The sequence below is a fragment of the Triturus cristatus genome, chromosome 4_2, assembly GCF_964204655.1.
Source record: "Triturus cristatus chromosome 4_2, aTriCri1.1, whole genome shotgun sequence".
NCBI classification, from domain to species: Eukaryota; Metazoa; Chordata; class Amphibia; order Caudata; family Salamandridae; genus Triturus; species Triturus cristatus.
In genome coordinates, this window is record NC_140586.1 from 8,901,611 (window position 1) to 8,917,950 (window position 16,340).

General features: G+C 46.4%; 1 protein-coding gene across 5 annotated transcripts in view; it reads left to right on the forward strand.

Annotated features, from left to right (window-relative positions):
• The window catches only part of STX18 (syntaxin 18), a 485,190-nt gene that overhangs the window by 70,122 nt on the left and 398,728 nt on the right, over positions 1 to 16,340 (forward strand). For all 5 annotated transcript variants that reach the window (XM_085600230.1, XM_085600232.1, XM_085600233.1 and 2 more), the window contains exon 5: positions 7,060 to 7,126. In XM_085600230.1, the coding sequence (XP_085456356.1) occupies positions 7,060 to 7,126 (67 nt within the window). The remainder of the gene's footprint in view (positions 1 to 7,059; positions 7,127 to 16,340) is intronic.

A 16,340-nucleotide genomic window follows, 5' to 3' on the forward strand; every position in this document is an offset into this window, starting at 1 on the left:
GGGCACGATTTAATATTTGGCAGTTGGCCATCTTCCATCAGGGCGGCTGAGTGAATTGCTCCGTCGCCCTGCCAGACGTCTCGACGACCGAATTTTAATATATCTGTTAGGCCAGCGGACATTTCAAGTTTTGATAGGAACATCCGTCAAAATGGTTCCTGACAATGTACTGTAACTTTGCTGTGCCGCGCTGTCAAACATAACAGAGCCGTATGGCAAAGTTAAAACATTTTTTTCCAAAAACATACTCCTAAGCAGGACTTTGTTTTTGAAAATAAAATAAATCCATGCCCTCCACACCATGGGAGTTGTCTTCCGAGATGGGAGAGGCATTTTGCAGTTTTCACTGCCCTTTACCACCAGGTTCTTCCTGGCAGTGGCTTGCTGCAATCTGGCAAGGCAAGAGGTCAGTCTATGGATATGATTAAAAGTTGGAGCTAGAAGTCTATGTGACCTGACACCATAACGGTATAAAAAGCAGCAAATGAATGAGTGATGTTGCTTGAGAAGCATTTAATAGGTCTCATTCTTCTGTGCTGCATTGTTCATGGGAGCACAGCAGATCTTACTCTCACTACAGACAGCTAAATGGTTCCAGCTGTAGCTCCTGGTGCCAGCATCTGGAGGAGCAAGTACACTTCCTGAGACAAGCTTAAGAACTTGTGGCCTTACACTTTCCTGCAGTTCCAATTACTCCCTGTTGATTCATCTTGACCACCTCACTTCACCTGCCGGACTCTTTTCAAATCAGCCAGAGGTGATTAAGTCAGGACTACAGTCTCAGGAACATGGAAATCTTTTGCCCTGCAGCACAGGTGGACTCCTGAACTGCAATAATGTTGCACAATGTACCCTTCCACGAGCCGTACCTGCTCCACCTGACCCTGCTGTTGGTGCCTGCATAAGCAGGTTTGTTCTTACTGGTCATGTAATTCTGCTGGACACGCCCTCCAAACCCTCTGATGATCCAGACATGGTTGTACATGTTCGGCCTATTCTCGTTGCCCCATGATTATAGTCTCACCAGGCCATGAAAATCCCCACCTTTCATCCCTCCCCTGGAGATATTGCTATATTCAGCAGCCCAGACAGGACCCACTCTGATTATGCCTGTACAACTGAATAGCCTGCATCTTCCTTCACAGTAGTTACTGCTAGTGTGTTATCATGCAGACGGCGAGGATATACCAGCACCATATTGCCATGCACAGGCACCAATATAAAATCAGTTTTGTGTTTAGAAGGAAGTGTGCTTGTGCAAGCCAATATCGGTACATGGGCACTTCCGTCTGTTAATACCTGCCAAATCTATCACATGCCAACACCTGCTATCACTCATTAGTGGAGTGGAGGAGGAAGAAGCAACTAGTCGGCCTCGCGGAGAGTAGTCGTTATTCCGCAAGATCCACACTTTAAAAAAAATAATCAAATCTGACCTAGACAAAGCTGAAGGATTAAATGCTAAATGTTCTCTCGTCCAGCTGTAGGTAGTTCTTGTAACACATTGTGCCGACTTTCGAACTGGGGAGCCAAGGTTGAGTGTCTGCTCAACATCCTGTGCATCTGGAAATATGATTTAATCTCACCATGCCTAAAAAGTGAATATGAGCTTGTGTAATGAAACTGGTGCGCATGTAACAATAATTTGGGGTCTAGTTCATGCTATATAAATCTCCAAACAAAACAAACATTTTGTTCATGGATTCTTTTTTATCGTACGGCCTTTTCTTGAGGCCTTTTGAAGCAAATCATTTGCTTTAAAGATTATTTTTTACCTTTAAAAGCTTGTCATCCTGAGTTGTGCTCTACAGCTCGGGCCTGCCTTAGCTCGACAGTCATTTGAATTGAGAACATATTTTTCCTAGGGAGTAGGTTTTACAGATTAGATATCTGAAAGATAACTTTTGTTACATGCTTGAACCTGTAAAATCTGTGTAATCTGGGGAATACTTTGTCTCTTAAAGTCGAGATACGTGTAATCTTTGGGATAGCGCTGCTGAACTAGGCATGCATCTGTTGAACCTTTGTAGTACGTTAGGGCAAACTGTGGTGAAATTATATTTGCAGTGATAAGCCTTCACCTGTAAGATCTCACATCTGTGTAAGCAGAGTGATATACTTACAATCCGATGTCTGAGTTTTGAAAACTCTGTAAATTGAGTGAGAGTGTGAGAAGCTGGCCTGGTATATGCTGTTCACTAGTTGAAGTGGACACCTTACACCAGTACAATTCGACTCTTATGGTAGATAGGTTTAAGACAACCTTTTAAAGAAAGCTATCCTAGTGGTAGCTGTGGAGAGCAGCCTTCAGGCTAAGTCTTTAGAGGAATGTAAGGCAGCTTGTATTACCTTATAATCTCTTGAATTACTAAATGAAAGGACACCACACAGGTGTATATATATCCAATATATATGTATTTATTTCTAGACACACTCTACTAATCTCTTTATGAGATTAGAAGTCAGGAACATATGCACAAATCAACGTTTCACAATAAATTAAGCACAAATATGGCTGCGGCCCTAGGGGCGTACCAGACCATATACTAAAAAAGAGGTTTAGGAATATCGACTTGCAAGGGGACAAGGCCTAGGGCCTTTGAATCGCTGGGGCCTCACTAATCCACCCAAGGCAGGTAAGTAAAGGACCCATGGGAGACGCGTGCAGTGTGAGAACACAGCCGTGGGTTCCCTATTGACTTCAATGGAGCAAGTCGCAGTTGGAATTTTCAAGTTTTAGGATACTTCGGGAGAGTCTACAAGCAAGTCACTTACAGGGTAAGTAGTTCTAGAGCCAACACCCACAGGAGCACCGTAGTGCTGGAGTTACCTCACCCAGGGAAGCCGGGTGCATAGGTGTCTTTTGGTGTCGGGTCCCGGTGTCGTTTTCAATGGGAGCCAAAGAAGACTTGCTGCTTGTGAAGACAGGAGAAGTGTCCGGTGGAATCCAAGGCTGGATTCCGAAGAAAGAAGACCTAAAAGCAGAGGGTACAGTGTTCAAAGTCACTTGGCAGTGACCCGGGGCAAGGAAGATGGATGCCCACCGTCGTCTGGTGATTTCAGGTGACCACGGGTGTCTTGACTCTTCAGCCACGAGGTCCAGGAGGCGTGTCCCACGAAGTCTGCAGCTTACTGCGGTGTCGGTGACCAGATTGGAGCCAACAAGCCTTGTTAACAGCAAGTCTCGTGAAGAGTGGGAAAAGTCAGCGGTGCAGACCAGCAAGGTACGAGGGACTCACCCAGCGAGGGTAAGTCAGGGCAGGCCTGGAGCAACCAGGGGAGCCCTTTTGATTTGTAGAAAAGTCTTCTAGGGATCGCGAAGACGCCTCTGGAGGATTCCTTCAACAGGGGCCCACGGTCACTCGGGACGGGGTAGGCCTCTGATCTTCGGTGGAAATCCTGCTGGAGGCTTGGACCACACGTGGTCCAATGCCCAAGTTTGTAGAACGTCGTGAAGGGGTTGCACTCGCAAATAGTGCACGGTACCCAGGGATTGCGGTTCCTCGTCGCTCGTGAAGTCCACTTGCCTCAGCGTCGCTGGGGACTCACGATGGCCTTGGAGAAGTCGGGAAATCCTCTTCCTGGGCTGCAGGGACTTCGGACTCCGGCGGGAGCGGGAAAGTTTGCGACTGTTGATGCAAAGTTTTGGTGCCTGCCGAGCAGGGGAGTCGCTCCTTGACTCCAAGGGAGATTCTTCAGTCTTCCAAAGGTAGTGGAACGTCGAAGGTCCAGGATTCTTCTTCAGAGCGTCATCCAGGGATATCTAGTTTGCAATGGCAAGGGTTCCCTAACTTATACTACCAGGAAGGGAGGGACTAGCTCTATGAACCCACCTATGTGAGGGTCAGGGGAGTGGGTGGCTACACCCACTTTCCTTTGTCAAGTTTCGCGCCAGATCAGGGACAGGTAGCCCCTGAACCGGTTTGAGCTGGCATATGTACAGAGGAGCCTACTGCTCCCCCAGTGCAGGACTTCAAAGCACTCTAGGAGTGCACCCACCCAGCCCCAATACACTAAATCCTGTCTGGAAGGTGGTTACACCTCCCTGTGACAGGATGCCTATTGTTGGGCCTCCTTCACTGCGAGTTGCGGTCAGCAGCAGGAGGGCAGCCAAGTGTCTGTGCTGGTGGCATCCATTTTGTGATGCCAGGGCTCTTCAGGATTCTACTGTGTTTCCACAGTAGGTACATGTCTATGCCTCTAGAAGGTTGGGATCATACTCCCACACCAGTTATTGGTGTGGGGGTAGGATTCCAAAGCGTTTGACACCAAACACGACATGTTTTGATGCAGCCATCACAAAGTTAGCATTAACCGCGAGGTTATAATGCACTTAAGAGTATATGGTGTAACCGCATCCACAAACAGCCACAGAGAATGGACCCCAAGAGCTGCATAGGGGCCCTGCTCTGGCAGAGGCACCCCCTCACATGGAAACCAAGCACCCTGCCCTCAGGATTGATGGGGCCTGCCGTAGGGGTGACTGATAGGTTTATATGTGTGTGCAGGTAGAGATATAGGGTACCTATATCTCAGTGAGGAGTGCTAACACTACCTCACCCAGGCTGCAGTAGCAGGCCTGTTGTGTCAGATTTAGTCTGCTTCCCAGGGGTGGCATAATACATGCTTCATCCCCTGGTAGGCATGTGAAGTACCTATGCCCTTGGTACCTAAGGTACCATATACTAGGGGCTCATAAGGTACCACAGTATCCAATCACTAGTGCACCTAATATGCACTCCATGTCGTTTAAGGGAGTAAGCAGATAGGCTGGGGTCCTGGATAGCAGGATTCCAGCCAGACTAGTCAAAAACCATCAAAACACCAGAAAAAAAGTGGGGGCAACCATGTAGTCAGATTCCACCTTCCGACAGATAGTGATAGATGTGCTTTGATATGCTGGGGTCTGTAAGATACCTGTACCCCGAGAAATAGCTTTATTGTCAGATGTCCGAGTTGGAGAAAACTGAGTCATCCAAGGGACAACTCTGCTGTGATAGGCCTGCAAGATCAGTGTAACCTGATGGAAAGCTTTAGTGTTAGATTGTTTAGCTTGTACGATCTCTGTAATAAGAAGGATAGCTCCACTGCTGTAGCCTTCAGCCTGTAAGATTGGTGAAATGTGTGGAATAATTGTTACAAATCGGAGATAACTTAATTTTCTACAATCATAGCCTATCCATCCTCTGTAACATAAGCAACTGCTCTAAATTCCGAGTCTTCAAGATCTCTGCAACCTGGACTTCCTCAACTTCAAGTTTGTGTGCGTGTTTGTGTCTTTTCTCTGTGTGTCTCTATGTATGTAAGGGGTATCAAGGGAACTGTTGTGAAAGGTTTGCACGTTGGGCCAATGTGCTCGTGAAAGCAGTAAGCATTCTGGGCACTGAGCTCACTGATATCATTTCTCCTGGCAGTGGATTTTTTATTTTGTGTCGTAGCAGTGGGGAACATGTATTCCCTATTTCTTCTGTGCCTGGGCACCAAGTGTTTTGTGTTGTGTGCCGAATTTTGCCATAGTCTCATAGATGATGTAGTCCTCATGTGTACTCTGACAGACTTGGAATATTGGATTCGATCAAAACGTCCATTAAATCTATGGCTTTTTACCCAATCCATTTGAAAAATAAGAGCACTCTGCCTCTGAGTCGGAATTTTCTTTGGGGACAACCTCCCAAGTCCCTATGGGGAAATTCAAGCGTCCTCAGTTTATATCATGTTGGTATAAACATTTTTGCCAAGGAGGCTTTTGTCTTTCAGTCCAGCACTGCTTACTCCCATGCTAATACTGCTACTGGCACTTTATTACTACTAGGGCCTTGATTACTAGTTGCACAGAATTCCAGGTGGAAATTCCCTTTGGAGGAAACCACTGTTGCTGCGGAGACACAGCATTACGAAGCGGAATTCCACTCCGAATTCCCCATGCTTTAGAAATGGATGTGCTCTTATTGCTGAAGAAGCATTTTTGTTTATCTGTATGTCCGTGTTCCGTCTCTGTATTACTTCCTGGTGGATTGATAAGGAACCTCCGACCTTCCATCAATGGCAATGCAAGTTGCTCTCTATTTATCATATAGAATTGGCTATGTATAAGCTTAAGGGGATAAAGAAAAAAAGACACGGTCTAAAAATCTGGGATCCAGTCACTAATTGGATTTAAGTGATCTAACCTTTCCCTTCTCTATTATTGCAGTTTATATGTTATTTTTATTATGCTTGCTTTCTGTTATATTGCTCATTGTCTGACTGTTTGTTGTAAAAAAACTTTAAATAAATTATATAAAAAAAAAAAAATAGAAATGGATGTGCTCTGAGGGCTGGCTCCCGTTGCAGCAGGGTTTTCAAGCCGTTTTATCAGCTGGAATTTCCAGCTCATATAATCTGTTCCGTTTTAATTGTGCATGGGAAAATCTGGTACGGGACCACAGGGCCAATTATGATTGAGTGGTGCAGAATTCCACACTGTTATTCTGCTCCACCCAACTCGTAATTAGGACCAAGGGTAGATGTCACTACCTGAGTTCCATTGTTCCTTGTGCCTTTCCTTATGTTCCTAAATCATCCACAGAAGGAGCATTAGTTCAAGAGCGGTGTAACTCAGCTCTGCTTTTAGCCCAGTACCAGGCAGCCTACCATAAGCACTTGGCCCAAGCTCACAACTCCTATCGTAGTTTGGTACACCACATTGCTTGGTAGGAAACCTCAGATTCACCACCCCCCCCTTAATATGTTTTGCTCTGTTTACACCTCTGTGCCCCACACACATTCACGAAATTAAGACATTTTAAGATAATTGTTGACTCAGAAAGAACTGCCCGATGCTGGCTTTTTCCCATCCCCTTTCTGTATTCCTCTTGCTGGGTAATGTGCCCGTTGGCTCAGAAATGGAAGGAGCTGGACAAAGTTGCATTTATGCTTGCTCTGTTGCTACTAGTCCAAGTCATCTCCTATTCTCAGCAGCCACCAGCCTTCCCTCCTGTCATCACTAGATTGTTAGAAAATTATAACAATCAACCGTTTCAGTTTACTGTGTTCTTACAGTGTGTCTTTCTTTAACAGGAGTTTGTAAATTGTACTCGGAACAAAGAGCAATTCGTGTCAAACGAGTCGTCGATAAGAAGAGACTGTAAGTTGTTTCATTCTATAGACCTGAGTAAGAGCTGTGGGTGTCTTTTCTGTTGCATTTACGTTGTTAATATAGTTTACATTAACAGCAGTTCAGTATTTTTATTGCAATGCATAACCCACCAGTAATTTATATTACAATGTTTAATAAAAGATTATTTTTGTTAGATGGGTGCTGAAGGAAATTTCTGTACTTGTAGACTTTCACAGTTAAACCATGCATCTTCGGGGGTTATGTCAAATTCTTAGAGTTAAAATGATTAGTTGACATAGGTCGATTATTTTCACCAAAACCATGGCATTTAAAACAGTCTTAATGTACCACGAAAGAAATCTGCCTGCAATGCCACGTTAGTAATAGTTTTACACAGATTACTTTAGTCTTTTAACTTCCAAAGCTGACTGATCAAGTGTAGCATTTTACTTATTGCAGTTGGCTTCCATTTGTTGCATTGGAGAATCCCCAGCTCTTCATATTGTTGGCACAACAGGCTGCTGCAAATGTGGGTGCCTCTTGTCAACTATACTCTTGCATGTTCTCAGCATTACCATTGGATCACTGCTTATTTCACCCCAGGAATATTTACAAAGCTGAGTTCACACATTTGTGTGCCAGTGTCCATTCCACAACAAATGTCATAAATATGAGACCGAGAATATAAAGGAGGAAGGGCACCCCATCCCATCATTAGTTTTTTTTTTTGTCCCCATTTGCACCATCTACCACTCTGCCTTTCAGGATTCCCAGATCATAACATGCTTCACTGAGGATTAATAGGGATTTCACACTGAAGTTCACCCAATTCCTGGCTATCAGAAATACAAAGCTTTTTTCCACTTTATTATTTTGAAGAACTGTTTTTCCGAAGGTGTCAAATATTCAACAATAGCATATATTTTACACTCGGAATAGAGGAGCCGGTGGTGACGCGGAGTACCCGAGCATGCAGTCAGAAGGCTGTTTCCTAGATTTTCACGGGGCCGAAGAGAAGTCCTCGCAGCAGAAGGCTAAGGAGCTACTGAGGTGCCACAATTCACCTGTTTATTAAGTGACTGAGTCCACGCCATGTTTTCGCCATGTTTGGAGCTGTGATCGCTGGAGTCAGGGGTGCTGCGAAGAGAGCCGTGAGAGCCGCAAGGAGAGCTGAGAGTGGTAAACCCGGCCTCCGAAGGACACCGATGGCAGCACTACTGCTGCCTCCGAGCAACGGGCGGATGGGTGGTTAGCGCTTTGCTCTCTGCTCTTGCCAAACCTGCTACCGAGGCCCGAGGAGACGCTGTTGAGCGCTGAGCGAGGTGAGGAAGGCGGGGGAGCTGGGCACCAGCAGTGTTTCCATTTCCCTTCCCCTCGTTTTGTCTTGCTTGCTTGTTGCCTGTGTGCTGCCTGTGTGGAGAGCGGCGTGTGGTAGGCCCTGCCACCGACGCCAACACTTCCGCCACCTCCTTAGATTGGGTGAGCCAGTGCTTTGCAGCTGGCCGGACCAGCTTCGCTCGCCTGCCCCTACACCTGATCCTGCTGATCTTTGCTCACGTCCTACCACAGTGGAGCAGTGCCGGCGCTCGGTGCCCGCAGAACCTTGGATTATCCCGGATTACTCCAGATTACCAGTGAGAGGGACTTGTGTTGCGAGGGGGGGGGCATGTACTGAGGTTCTCAGTCCTCCCCTCCCCCACTTATCACTGCCCTCTCTACTGAGTGCAGTGTCGCAAGCGGAGGATCGCGGCTGCGGAGGTGGCTGCAGAGGGCCAGGGAGCAGAGAGCGAGCAAGTGCGGCAGCCACAGCAGGCAGCCGCGAAGCGTGGGCCCTAGGTGCCACGGAGATTGCCCGGTTAGACCAAGTGCGGTTTGCAGCTCCTCCGGGGCGCCCCCACTCGCTCCTGTCAACACCCGCTTTTCTAAGCGTGCTCTCAACTAGTGTATTTTTTCTTTTCTTTTTTTAGCATGTTACTAGTAAAATGGGACCTAAGAAGAAGGAGCGACTACGTACAACGTCCCCTGTAGAAACTGCTAACCGACAATTGCCAACCAAAAGGATAACAAGGAGTATATCCCTATCAGAGCTTATACGAAATCCCACAGGATGCCCCACAAAGGGGGTTGATCAGGCGCTTATTAAAAAAAATGGGCAACTTAGCACCACCCAGGGCACTACTTATGGTTGGTAAAAGGTTTAACCCCTGGATACAACACCTTCTGATCACGATCCATGCATCTCACAAGAGACGAGCTCCAAAAGTCCAAGCAGAATGCTTCCAAGACCTGCGAGCCGGAAATGGCTGATTGTGACTTTGTTCAAATTAACGGATCACTGTGCAGCCAAATTACACTCCGATGGAAAGAAAAGGTCTCTAACCACACGATTGGCTGAAACATGAAACAGTTCCATCTAAAGAGGAGCACGTCCCCGTGACAGTGGCTCAAATTCATTGGACCAAATGCCATAATCAAGACATCCAGAATGCGGTCAGCACTAAGCCCTCACGATCAGCCATAAGCCCAGTGTTGCTTCTAGATGACCTGACTCCAGGGTCTCAAGTGGTAGGGCACCTCACAGCCTCGTTCCTCCAAAAACTGGGCCAAAAGATTGAAAGAACTCTAGAGCGAACCCCAAACTTGCTGGGGCTATTAGAGCCTCAGCTGGACACTAAAGCAGATCACTTCACCTCCAACTATACCACAAATGAAGATCTGCAGAAACTACCTAAGAATTAGATAAACAGCTCCACGAATAGTGCACTATTGTGGCAATCATCAACGATGGAGGTCCAAATAGACCTCCTGCAATCAATAGCAGCTCGCCTAGTTAACCTAAGCAGCAGGGTGGAAGAACTGGAAAACAGGATTGTTCAGTTCCTGGTCTCAACCCTGGGGAATGCTCCTGCTCAATCCTTACGGAAAAGTGGGCGTCGCTTCCTGAGGTCCTATCGGACATTATGGAGATAGTCAAAGGAAGTAGGTGCACGCCGACTCCCAGTACCATTGACGGCAGGGCCACTTCAAACAACTACCATCTGGCTGCAAGCAAGAACGAAGGTATCCCGGCAGCCCTGAAGTCAACAGATGTAGCGTAATACAATCTGGCACACAGGACAGAGTGCACTGCTCACGAGACCAATGCAGCTCAAAGTACACAAAAGGACAACAGTAGAGGAAGCAGGTGTAATGAGGCTCCGGTAGCTGATTTGCAAGAACCCACTCCCAGCACAATGGTGAGGTCTGATCCTCCCCTATCAAGGAGAGCAAAAAAAAAGCTGAGGAAACAACTGAAAAAAACAAAAGTAAGGAGAAGACAGTTGCAGCTTGGGTAGACCGATCACGCACCTCCACATGACATTGTTAAAAACAGTCCGTTTTACCCCATATTCTCAGTTACAAACTGAGGTATGCAGGATGTTTCAACTGTCCCGCCGCATGGAGATCTACAAGTGCAGACAATTTTACCAAGCCATACCACTACGAAGGACTTAAAGTCACTCTTAAATTCAAGTCCACCTTCATGGCACAAATTAACAGTCGGATCAATCACTGCACGGGAAGATGCAATTGTCAAGGGATTGATAGCTACAATAGCTATTACACCTTCGCAGCAGGTCGGCCCAACACAACCCCAGCCAAGTTTTAAGAAGCAGATAGGATTTGAGAAGAACCAAGGACTGAGAATCGAGTCCCAAAGAGAGAGTACCATGACTCACCAATCAAAATCAAGTTCTGCATTAAGTCCGGCAGTGTAGGCAGCAGGAACAGGAAAAGGGGCTCCAACCTCAGATTCCCATGAAGTGTTTCTTACCCCCGAGATATTACAGTACGGGACAGCATGATATTCTGAACCGGAGCAACATTCTCCACCTTTTTCAACATCTCGTCACCCTGGACTAGATACAAACAGGGGACTTGGAATGGGTGAGATTCATGAGCACCCATGGGGATACGCACGGTGAATCCACAGAGGTGGGGATGAAGCAAAAGGAACAAACCATTTTGAACTAATCATTACAACTTGCCGAGTGGGGCATAGACGTCCAGACTCTGCCACATACAAAATGTCCACACGTCTTAGCATTAAACAGTAGGGGCAAAGAACCCTGGTCGGTCCTGCATGGGTCAAACAGCCAAGGGTCTCGCAGCAGCAGTTAGGCGGACTCCAAGGGCCCCATGGGCATTAGCATTTCCTGTCGAAACAACTACCGAGCTATTCATACAAGACGTAATGCGCCGGACCAAACAAGAACTCCTAGAAGACTGCAGCATTACTCCTAACAGCCGCGGTACCACGCTTGGCATGGAGGCGGCCAGGGGCGCAACCCCATCCAAGGAGCAACTAACCATAATTTCATGGAATATTGCAGGGCTCAGCAAAATTAGAGAAAATGAAAACACAAAGCAGTTTTTAGATAACGGAGATAATCTTGTGCTTCCAAGAGACGTAAGCCCTGACCTGTACTCCACTTGCAGGGTATACGAGCATCACTTATCTGCAATAAAAAGGAATCTCTTTGGTCCGACCGTCTGGTGGTCTATCAATTTTTATAAAACACGCCAGCAGCCTTGTTGTCACAGACATCAACCTGACCACACCCGGGATACAAGTTTTAAAGATTAGAGGCCTGAATCTTAACTCTCATCCATTTCACCTTCTGTTAGTAATATCAATCCAATACAGACCACCATAAAAGACTCTATGGATGTATTCTCACGGTAACCTCTTAAATAAACATAAATTCTGTCAGGTAATCCTAGCTGGGGATTTCAATTTGAGGGATCTTGATATATCTACTGAACGGGGGGAAGGGCTGGGCAGAACCCCTCTACAATCTCCTCAAAAATCACGATCCGACTACTACTCATGCACTGAAAGAAGCACGGACGCCATCCTGGCAGCCGCTACCAACCCTCCGGGATATCTCTAGAATCGACTACATTATGGTAAGTGAAGCATTCGCGGCCCGTCTGTAAGATTTTGAAGTCAAGGATAGGTTGGAAAGTGACCATAGGCCATTAAGAGCGGTGATCCAGTTGGAAGTACCAACAGCCACCATCTTCCAAGCCATCGGAGAGTAGAGAGGGGAAGAAAAATATAAGGTCCTGCGGAGGATAAAATGGGCATAGAGGATAGGCAAGAATATGCAAGTCTGGTTGGATCAGAACCAGATGGGTACCCCAACAATGCTCCTGTCATGTATAAAGGACTGGTAGAATATAGTAGAGGATCTCCAATCGAAGCTGGGAAACCCTCAGCCCCAATGCTCCAGCACTAAAGTGCCATTAACAGCAGGAAGCAAACGCCTAACAAAAGACATACTCGATGGCAAACGAGCCCTCTGTAAGGCCCTAAAAGGAAAAAAAAGAGGGAGCAGACCAACGGACGGATCATTGGTCACAACACTGAGGTCTGTCCTAAAAAGGAAACTGTGGGAACACAAAAAAAGAGCATACAGAAAGGAAATGGCTTAAGGTGTTCTCTTTGTTCAAGGAAAAAAACTTCTCCGGGTTATGGAGACACATTAATCAGCTGAGTAGCCGGGGGGCAACAAGAGAAAATGGCGTATCGGAGCGCGACTGGCTGAATCATGTGAAGCAACTATATTCACAAGCTACTTCAAATAAAGACTGCTCAGAAGAAACAATCCGCCAGGAGGGGTTAAATCAGTCAAACCATCAAAAGTTGGAAGAATTGAATGCCATCCCTGACATTACCTCTACTGAACAGAGCACCCGGGTAGAGGAGCACCAAAGGTCGTCAGGCCAGATAAATCCTGCTATGGGCATCAAGACCCTCAAGATTATGAAGAATGATGGAGCTCCTGGGCCCAACGGGTTACCTGCACCTGTTTATAAAAATGCCCTAGACTTTTAGTTAGCAACCTTAACTCCTTTTTACAATCATATCTTCTTGACAGCCAAGATACCAGAATCCTGGAGGGGCTTGATATTGGTCCCAATCTTCAAAAAAGGCAACCGCCGGAAGCCATCAAACTACAGGCTTATTGCCCTTCTTGACCTTGAAGCTAAGGCTTATGCCCGCCTCCTTCTGAAAGACCTGTCGTCCTGGGCAGAAGAAAGAGGTATCATTCCCTTTTATCAGTCGGGCTTCAGGTCACAGTCGTCGACCCTGGACAACATGTTGGCGTAGGCTTATCTATCTTCCCAGGCAGTAAAAAAAAAACAGCCCTCCACTGTTTTGCTGTTTCATTGATTACAGCACAGCTTTCGACAAAGTTGATTGTGGAAGGCTATGGTGGAAACTAGATAAATGGAGAATTCCATTCAAACTCCTGAAGACAATTAGATCCCTTTATGAAGATACCTGGGTGTGGGTTAAAACAAGCGCCTGTTCAGTGTCATCCAAAATGACTACGAACAACGGACTTGAACAGGGCTGTATGCTGGCCCCTATCCTTTTTAATTTGTACACTTCGGACTTGGGGGACTCTCTGAAAGGAGTGAATCTAGTAGCACCTAGGCTTGGCAATTTGAGGCTGCCGATAATACAATATGCTGATGAGACAGCCATAATGGACCATACAAAAGAGGGCCTACAAAGAGCCCTAAATGCACTGCATTGCTTTAACAAGGACAACTTCCTGACAGTGAACCAGGGGAAGACCAAGGTAATTATTTTTGGGAGCTACAATCTCAAAAGGAAAACACAGTGGCTATTGGGAGATCTGCAAATCAGCACAGTGGCTTCATACAATTATCTGGGGGTTTAGCTCACAGAATGGGCCAAAGCGAACATCCATCAGAAACATCTGACCTCAAAGGCCATCCACGTCCCACATCTGTTAAACTAACTGAGTCAACATCTGAAAAGCCCTTTCACCGGACCAATATTGACTGTCCTAAAAGCAAAACTGCTTCCAGCTATCAGTTATGGCCACCTGGCCTTCCCAGGGTCGCTGCTTTCCTTTTTAAATTCAGCCCAAGCTCAAACTTATAAATCAGTGCCCTGCATCCCGAGGTCAGTCAGGAAATCAAGGCTGATATTGGAGCTAGGCCTCGTGAGGCCTGATTTGACGTGCCGGGAGAGCTCATAAAGTTACATCTAAGGATCTTGAGGGCTCCAGTTGCCTCTTTAAGACACCAGCTGAGATCAATCTTCGAGGAGACAGGCTCGATCTGGAAAACTGGCCTTGGCAGCGCCATCAACACACTGAAGATAGAGGAAGCAAGTCTACAGTCACTGGAAATTCCAATTACTGCTTGTAAAAAAGTGATAAATAGACAAGTGCACGAAATAGCTTTTGCTCAAGACACCAAGTCTCTCCGCTCAAGCTCTAATCTTGATCCACTAAATAAATTGTACATGCCAGGCAAATCCCAACCCTATCTAAGCGAGACCCTAACACCACAAGTTCGAGACTCGCCACATTAGGTATCGCTGAGTTCAATCCAGCATGGGCTCGCAAGGGGGAAAACATAAAATGCAGGCTGTGCTTCTACACGAGGGAATCCTGGTTGCACCTTCTATGCTGCTGCCCCAGTCTTTACAACGAACGCTGGCGACTCCTGCGCCCAATCTGCATTGTTAACGAGTACAGACCTGCAGTGAAGCGTCAGCCTTGTGATTCTCTAAAACAAACGCTATGACCTTAGCAAGATTGGGGAAATTTACGCATCTGATCAGGGTTGCCTTAAAGGCCTCAAACAAATGCAATCCGACTTTGACGAAGGGTATGCCAAATTCTGCAGAAGCAAGCAGACTGGTCCCTGACAGGCCCTGAGGAGCGTGTCCCCTTTTTTACAAGTTCTTTTAAGACTGTGCTTTTAAGTTCTAATGAGCTGCTTTTTAGGTCTCGGCTGCCGTAGGCTGCGCAGACATGCGCAGTCTTGCTGGCGAGATTTAGTGTTAGCAGGGTATTTTCAGTAAGGGGCTTTAAGCCACGCCCCTCTGTTCCATTGGCTGAAGTCACCGTTTATGCTAAACGGTGGACAGCCATTGGAACAGAGGTGTCTATGACGTTTTTGCTTTGCTTTTCGAGCCGTCCCATTTGGACAGACTCGTTTGCTTTACTTTTGCCATAAAAGCATTTGTTATCGTTTTGTTGCGATGTTGATGGCCGCCATTCCGTGGAAACTACCCCATTGATGCAGAGAAGAACGTTTCCTTCATGGTGAGGGGGGCGGAACCAAAGCCTTGCCGAAGGGGGCTAACTTACACGTGAATATTTACATCAACCGAGAAAACAGCCACTAAATTCGGACATTTACCATTTACGTATTTATGAAATTACACGACGACACATTTTAATTGTATTTTAAACTTACGAGTCTAATCCCTACAAATAATTGTTGAATAATAAAGCAACTTTTTACATAATTCGTTATTAGGGCATTACGGCATTGTCAAAATTGGATTTTTAAATGGGTACCTATAGTTTCCCGATTCTTAATGGAGCTCTCGTTCTGCACTGAGAACAAATGTAACTCTAACATGGCCGTATAATGTCTAATGTTTTATAAAAAAATGCGTATTAGCTTGTCCCTCCTTTAATTTTAGCTTCTACCGTGGGAGCGCGGTGACGTTACGTGCCGGCGTTTGGCGGGCGGCCATCTTTCTTCCCCTCTGTCTCGCGCTGGTTGTGTCTTTCGGGCAGCGGTTGTTGCTGCAGAGCCCGGGCCTTGTGCAGTAGAGCGGGGGACCGCTGTACAGTAAGACCAGCAGGGAAGGTGAGGCATGTTTAGGGGTACATTGTTGGGGAGACTGGAGTAAGATTAGGGGGTTGGGGGAAGAAATTGGCGAACAAGCAAGGAGGCCCTTGAACCCTCTGTCTTTTAATCAATGCCCATCTCTTTCGTGTCGCTTGTCATCTACTTCACGCTACCTATCCCAGCACTCACTATCCTTTCACTGTGGAGCGCCTGCTTATCTTTGCCTGTCACCCATTTGCCGTCATTTCCACTCACCTTCACGTCTTCGAAAGATGCAGGTATGCGATTGTGAAGAAACCGGAAAGGTTCTTAAACGCTAATAGTCATCTTCTCGCTGCCGATCACCCCCCACAACCCCCCCCCCCTTTGGTCACCGTTTCAATTAAGACATTATCTCCCAATCTCTGATAGTGATAAGCACGTGACTTAAAGGTGTCAGTGTGTGTGACTGTTGAGCATCTTTGGCAGATGCTATCCTTTACGTTTTGGTTCAAATTAGAAGCTGCATTCACCGTTAGTGATGATCAATGACGAAAATGTGACTCTCCTGCATATGTAAATACAA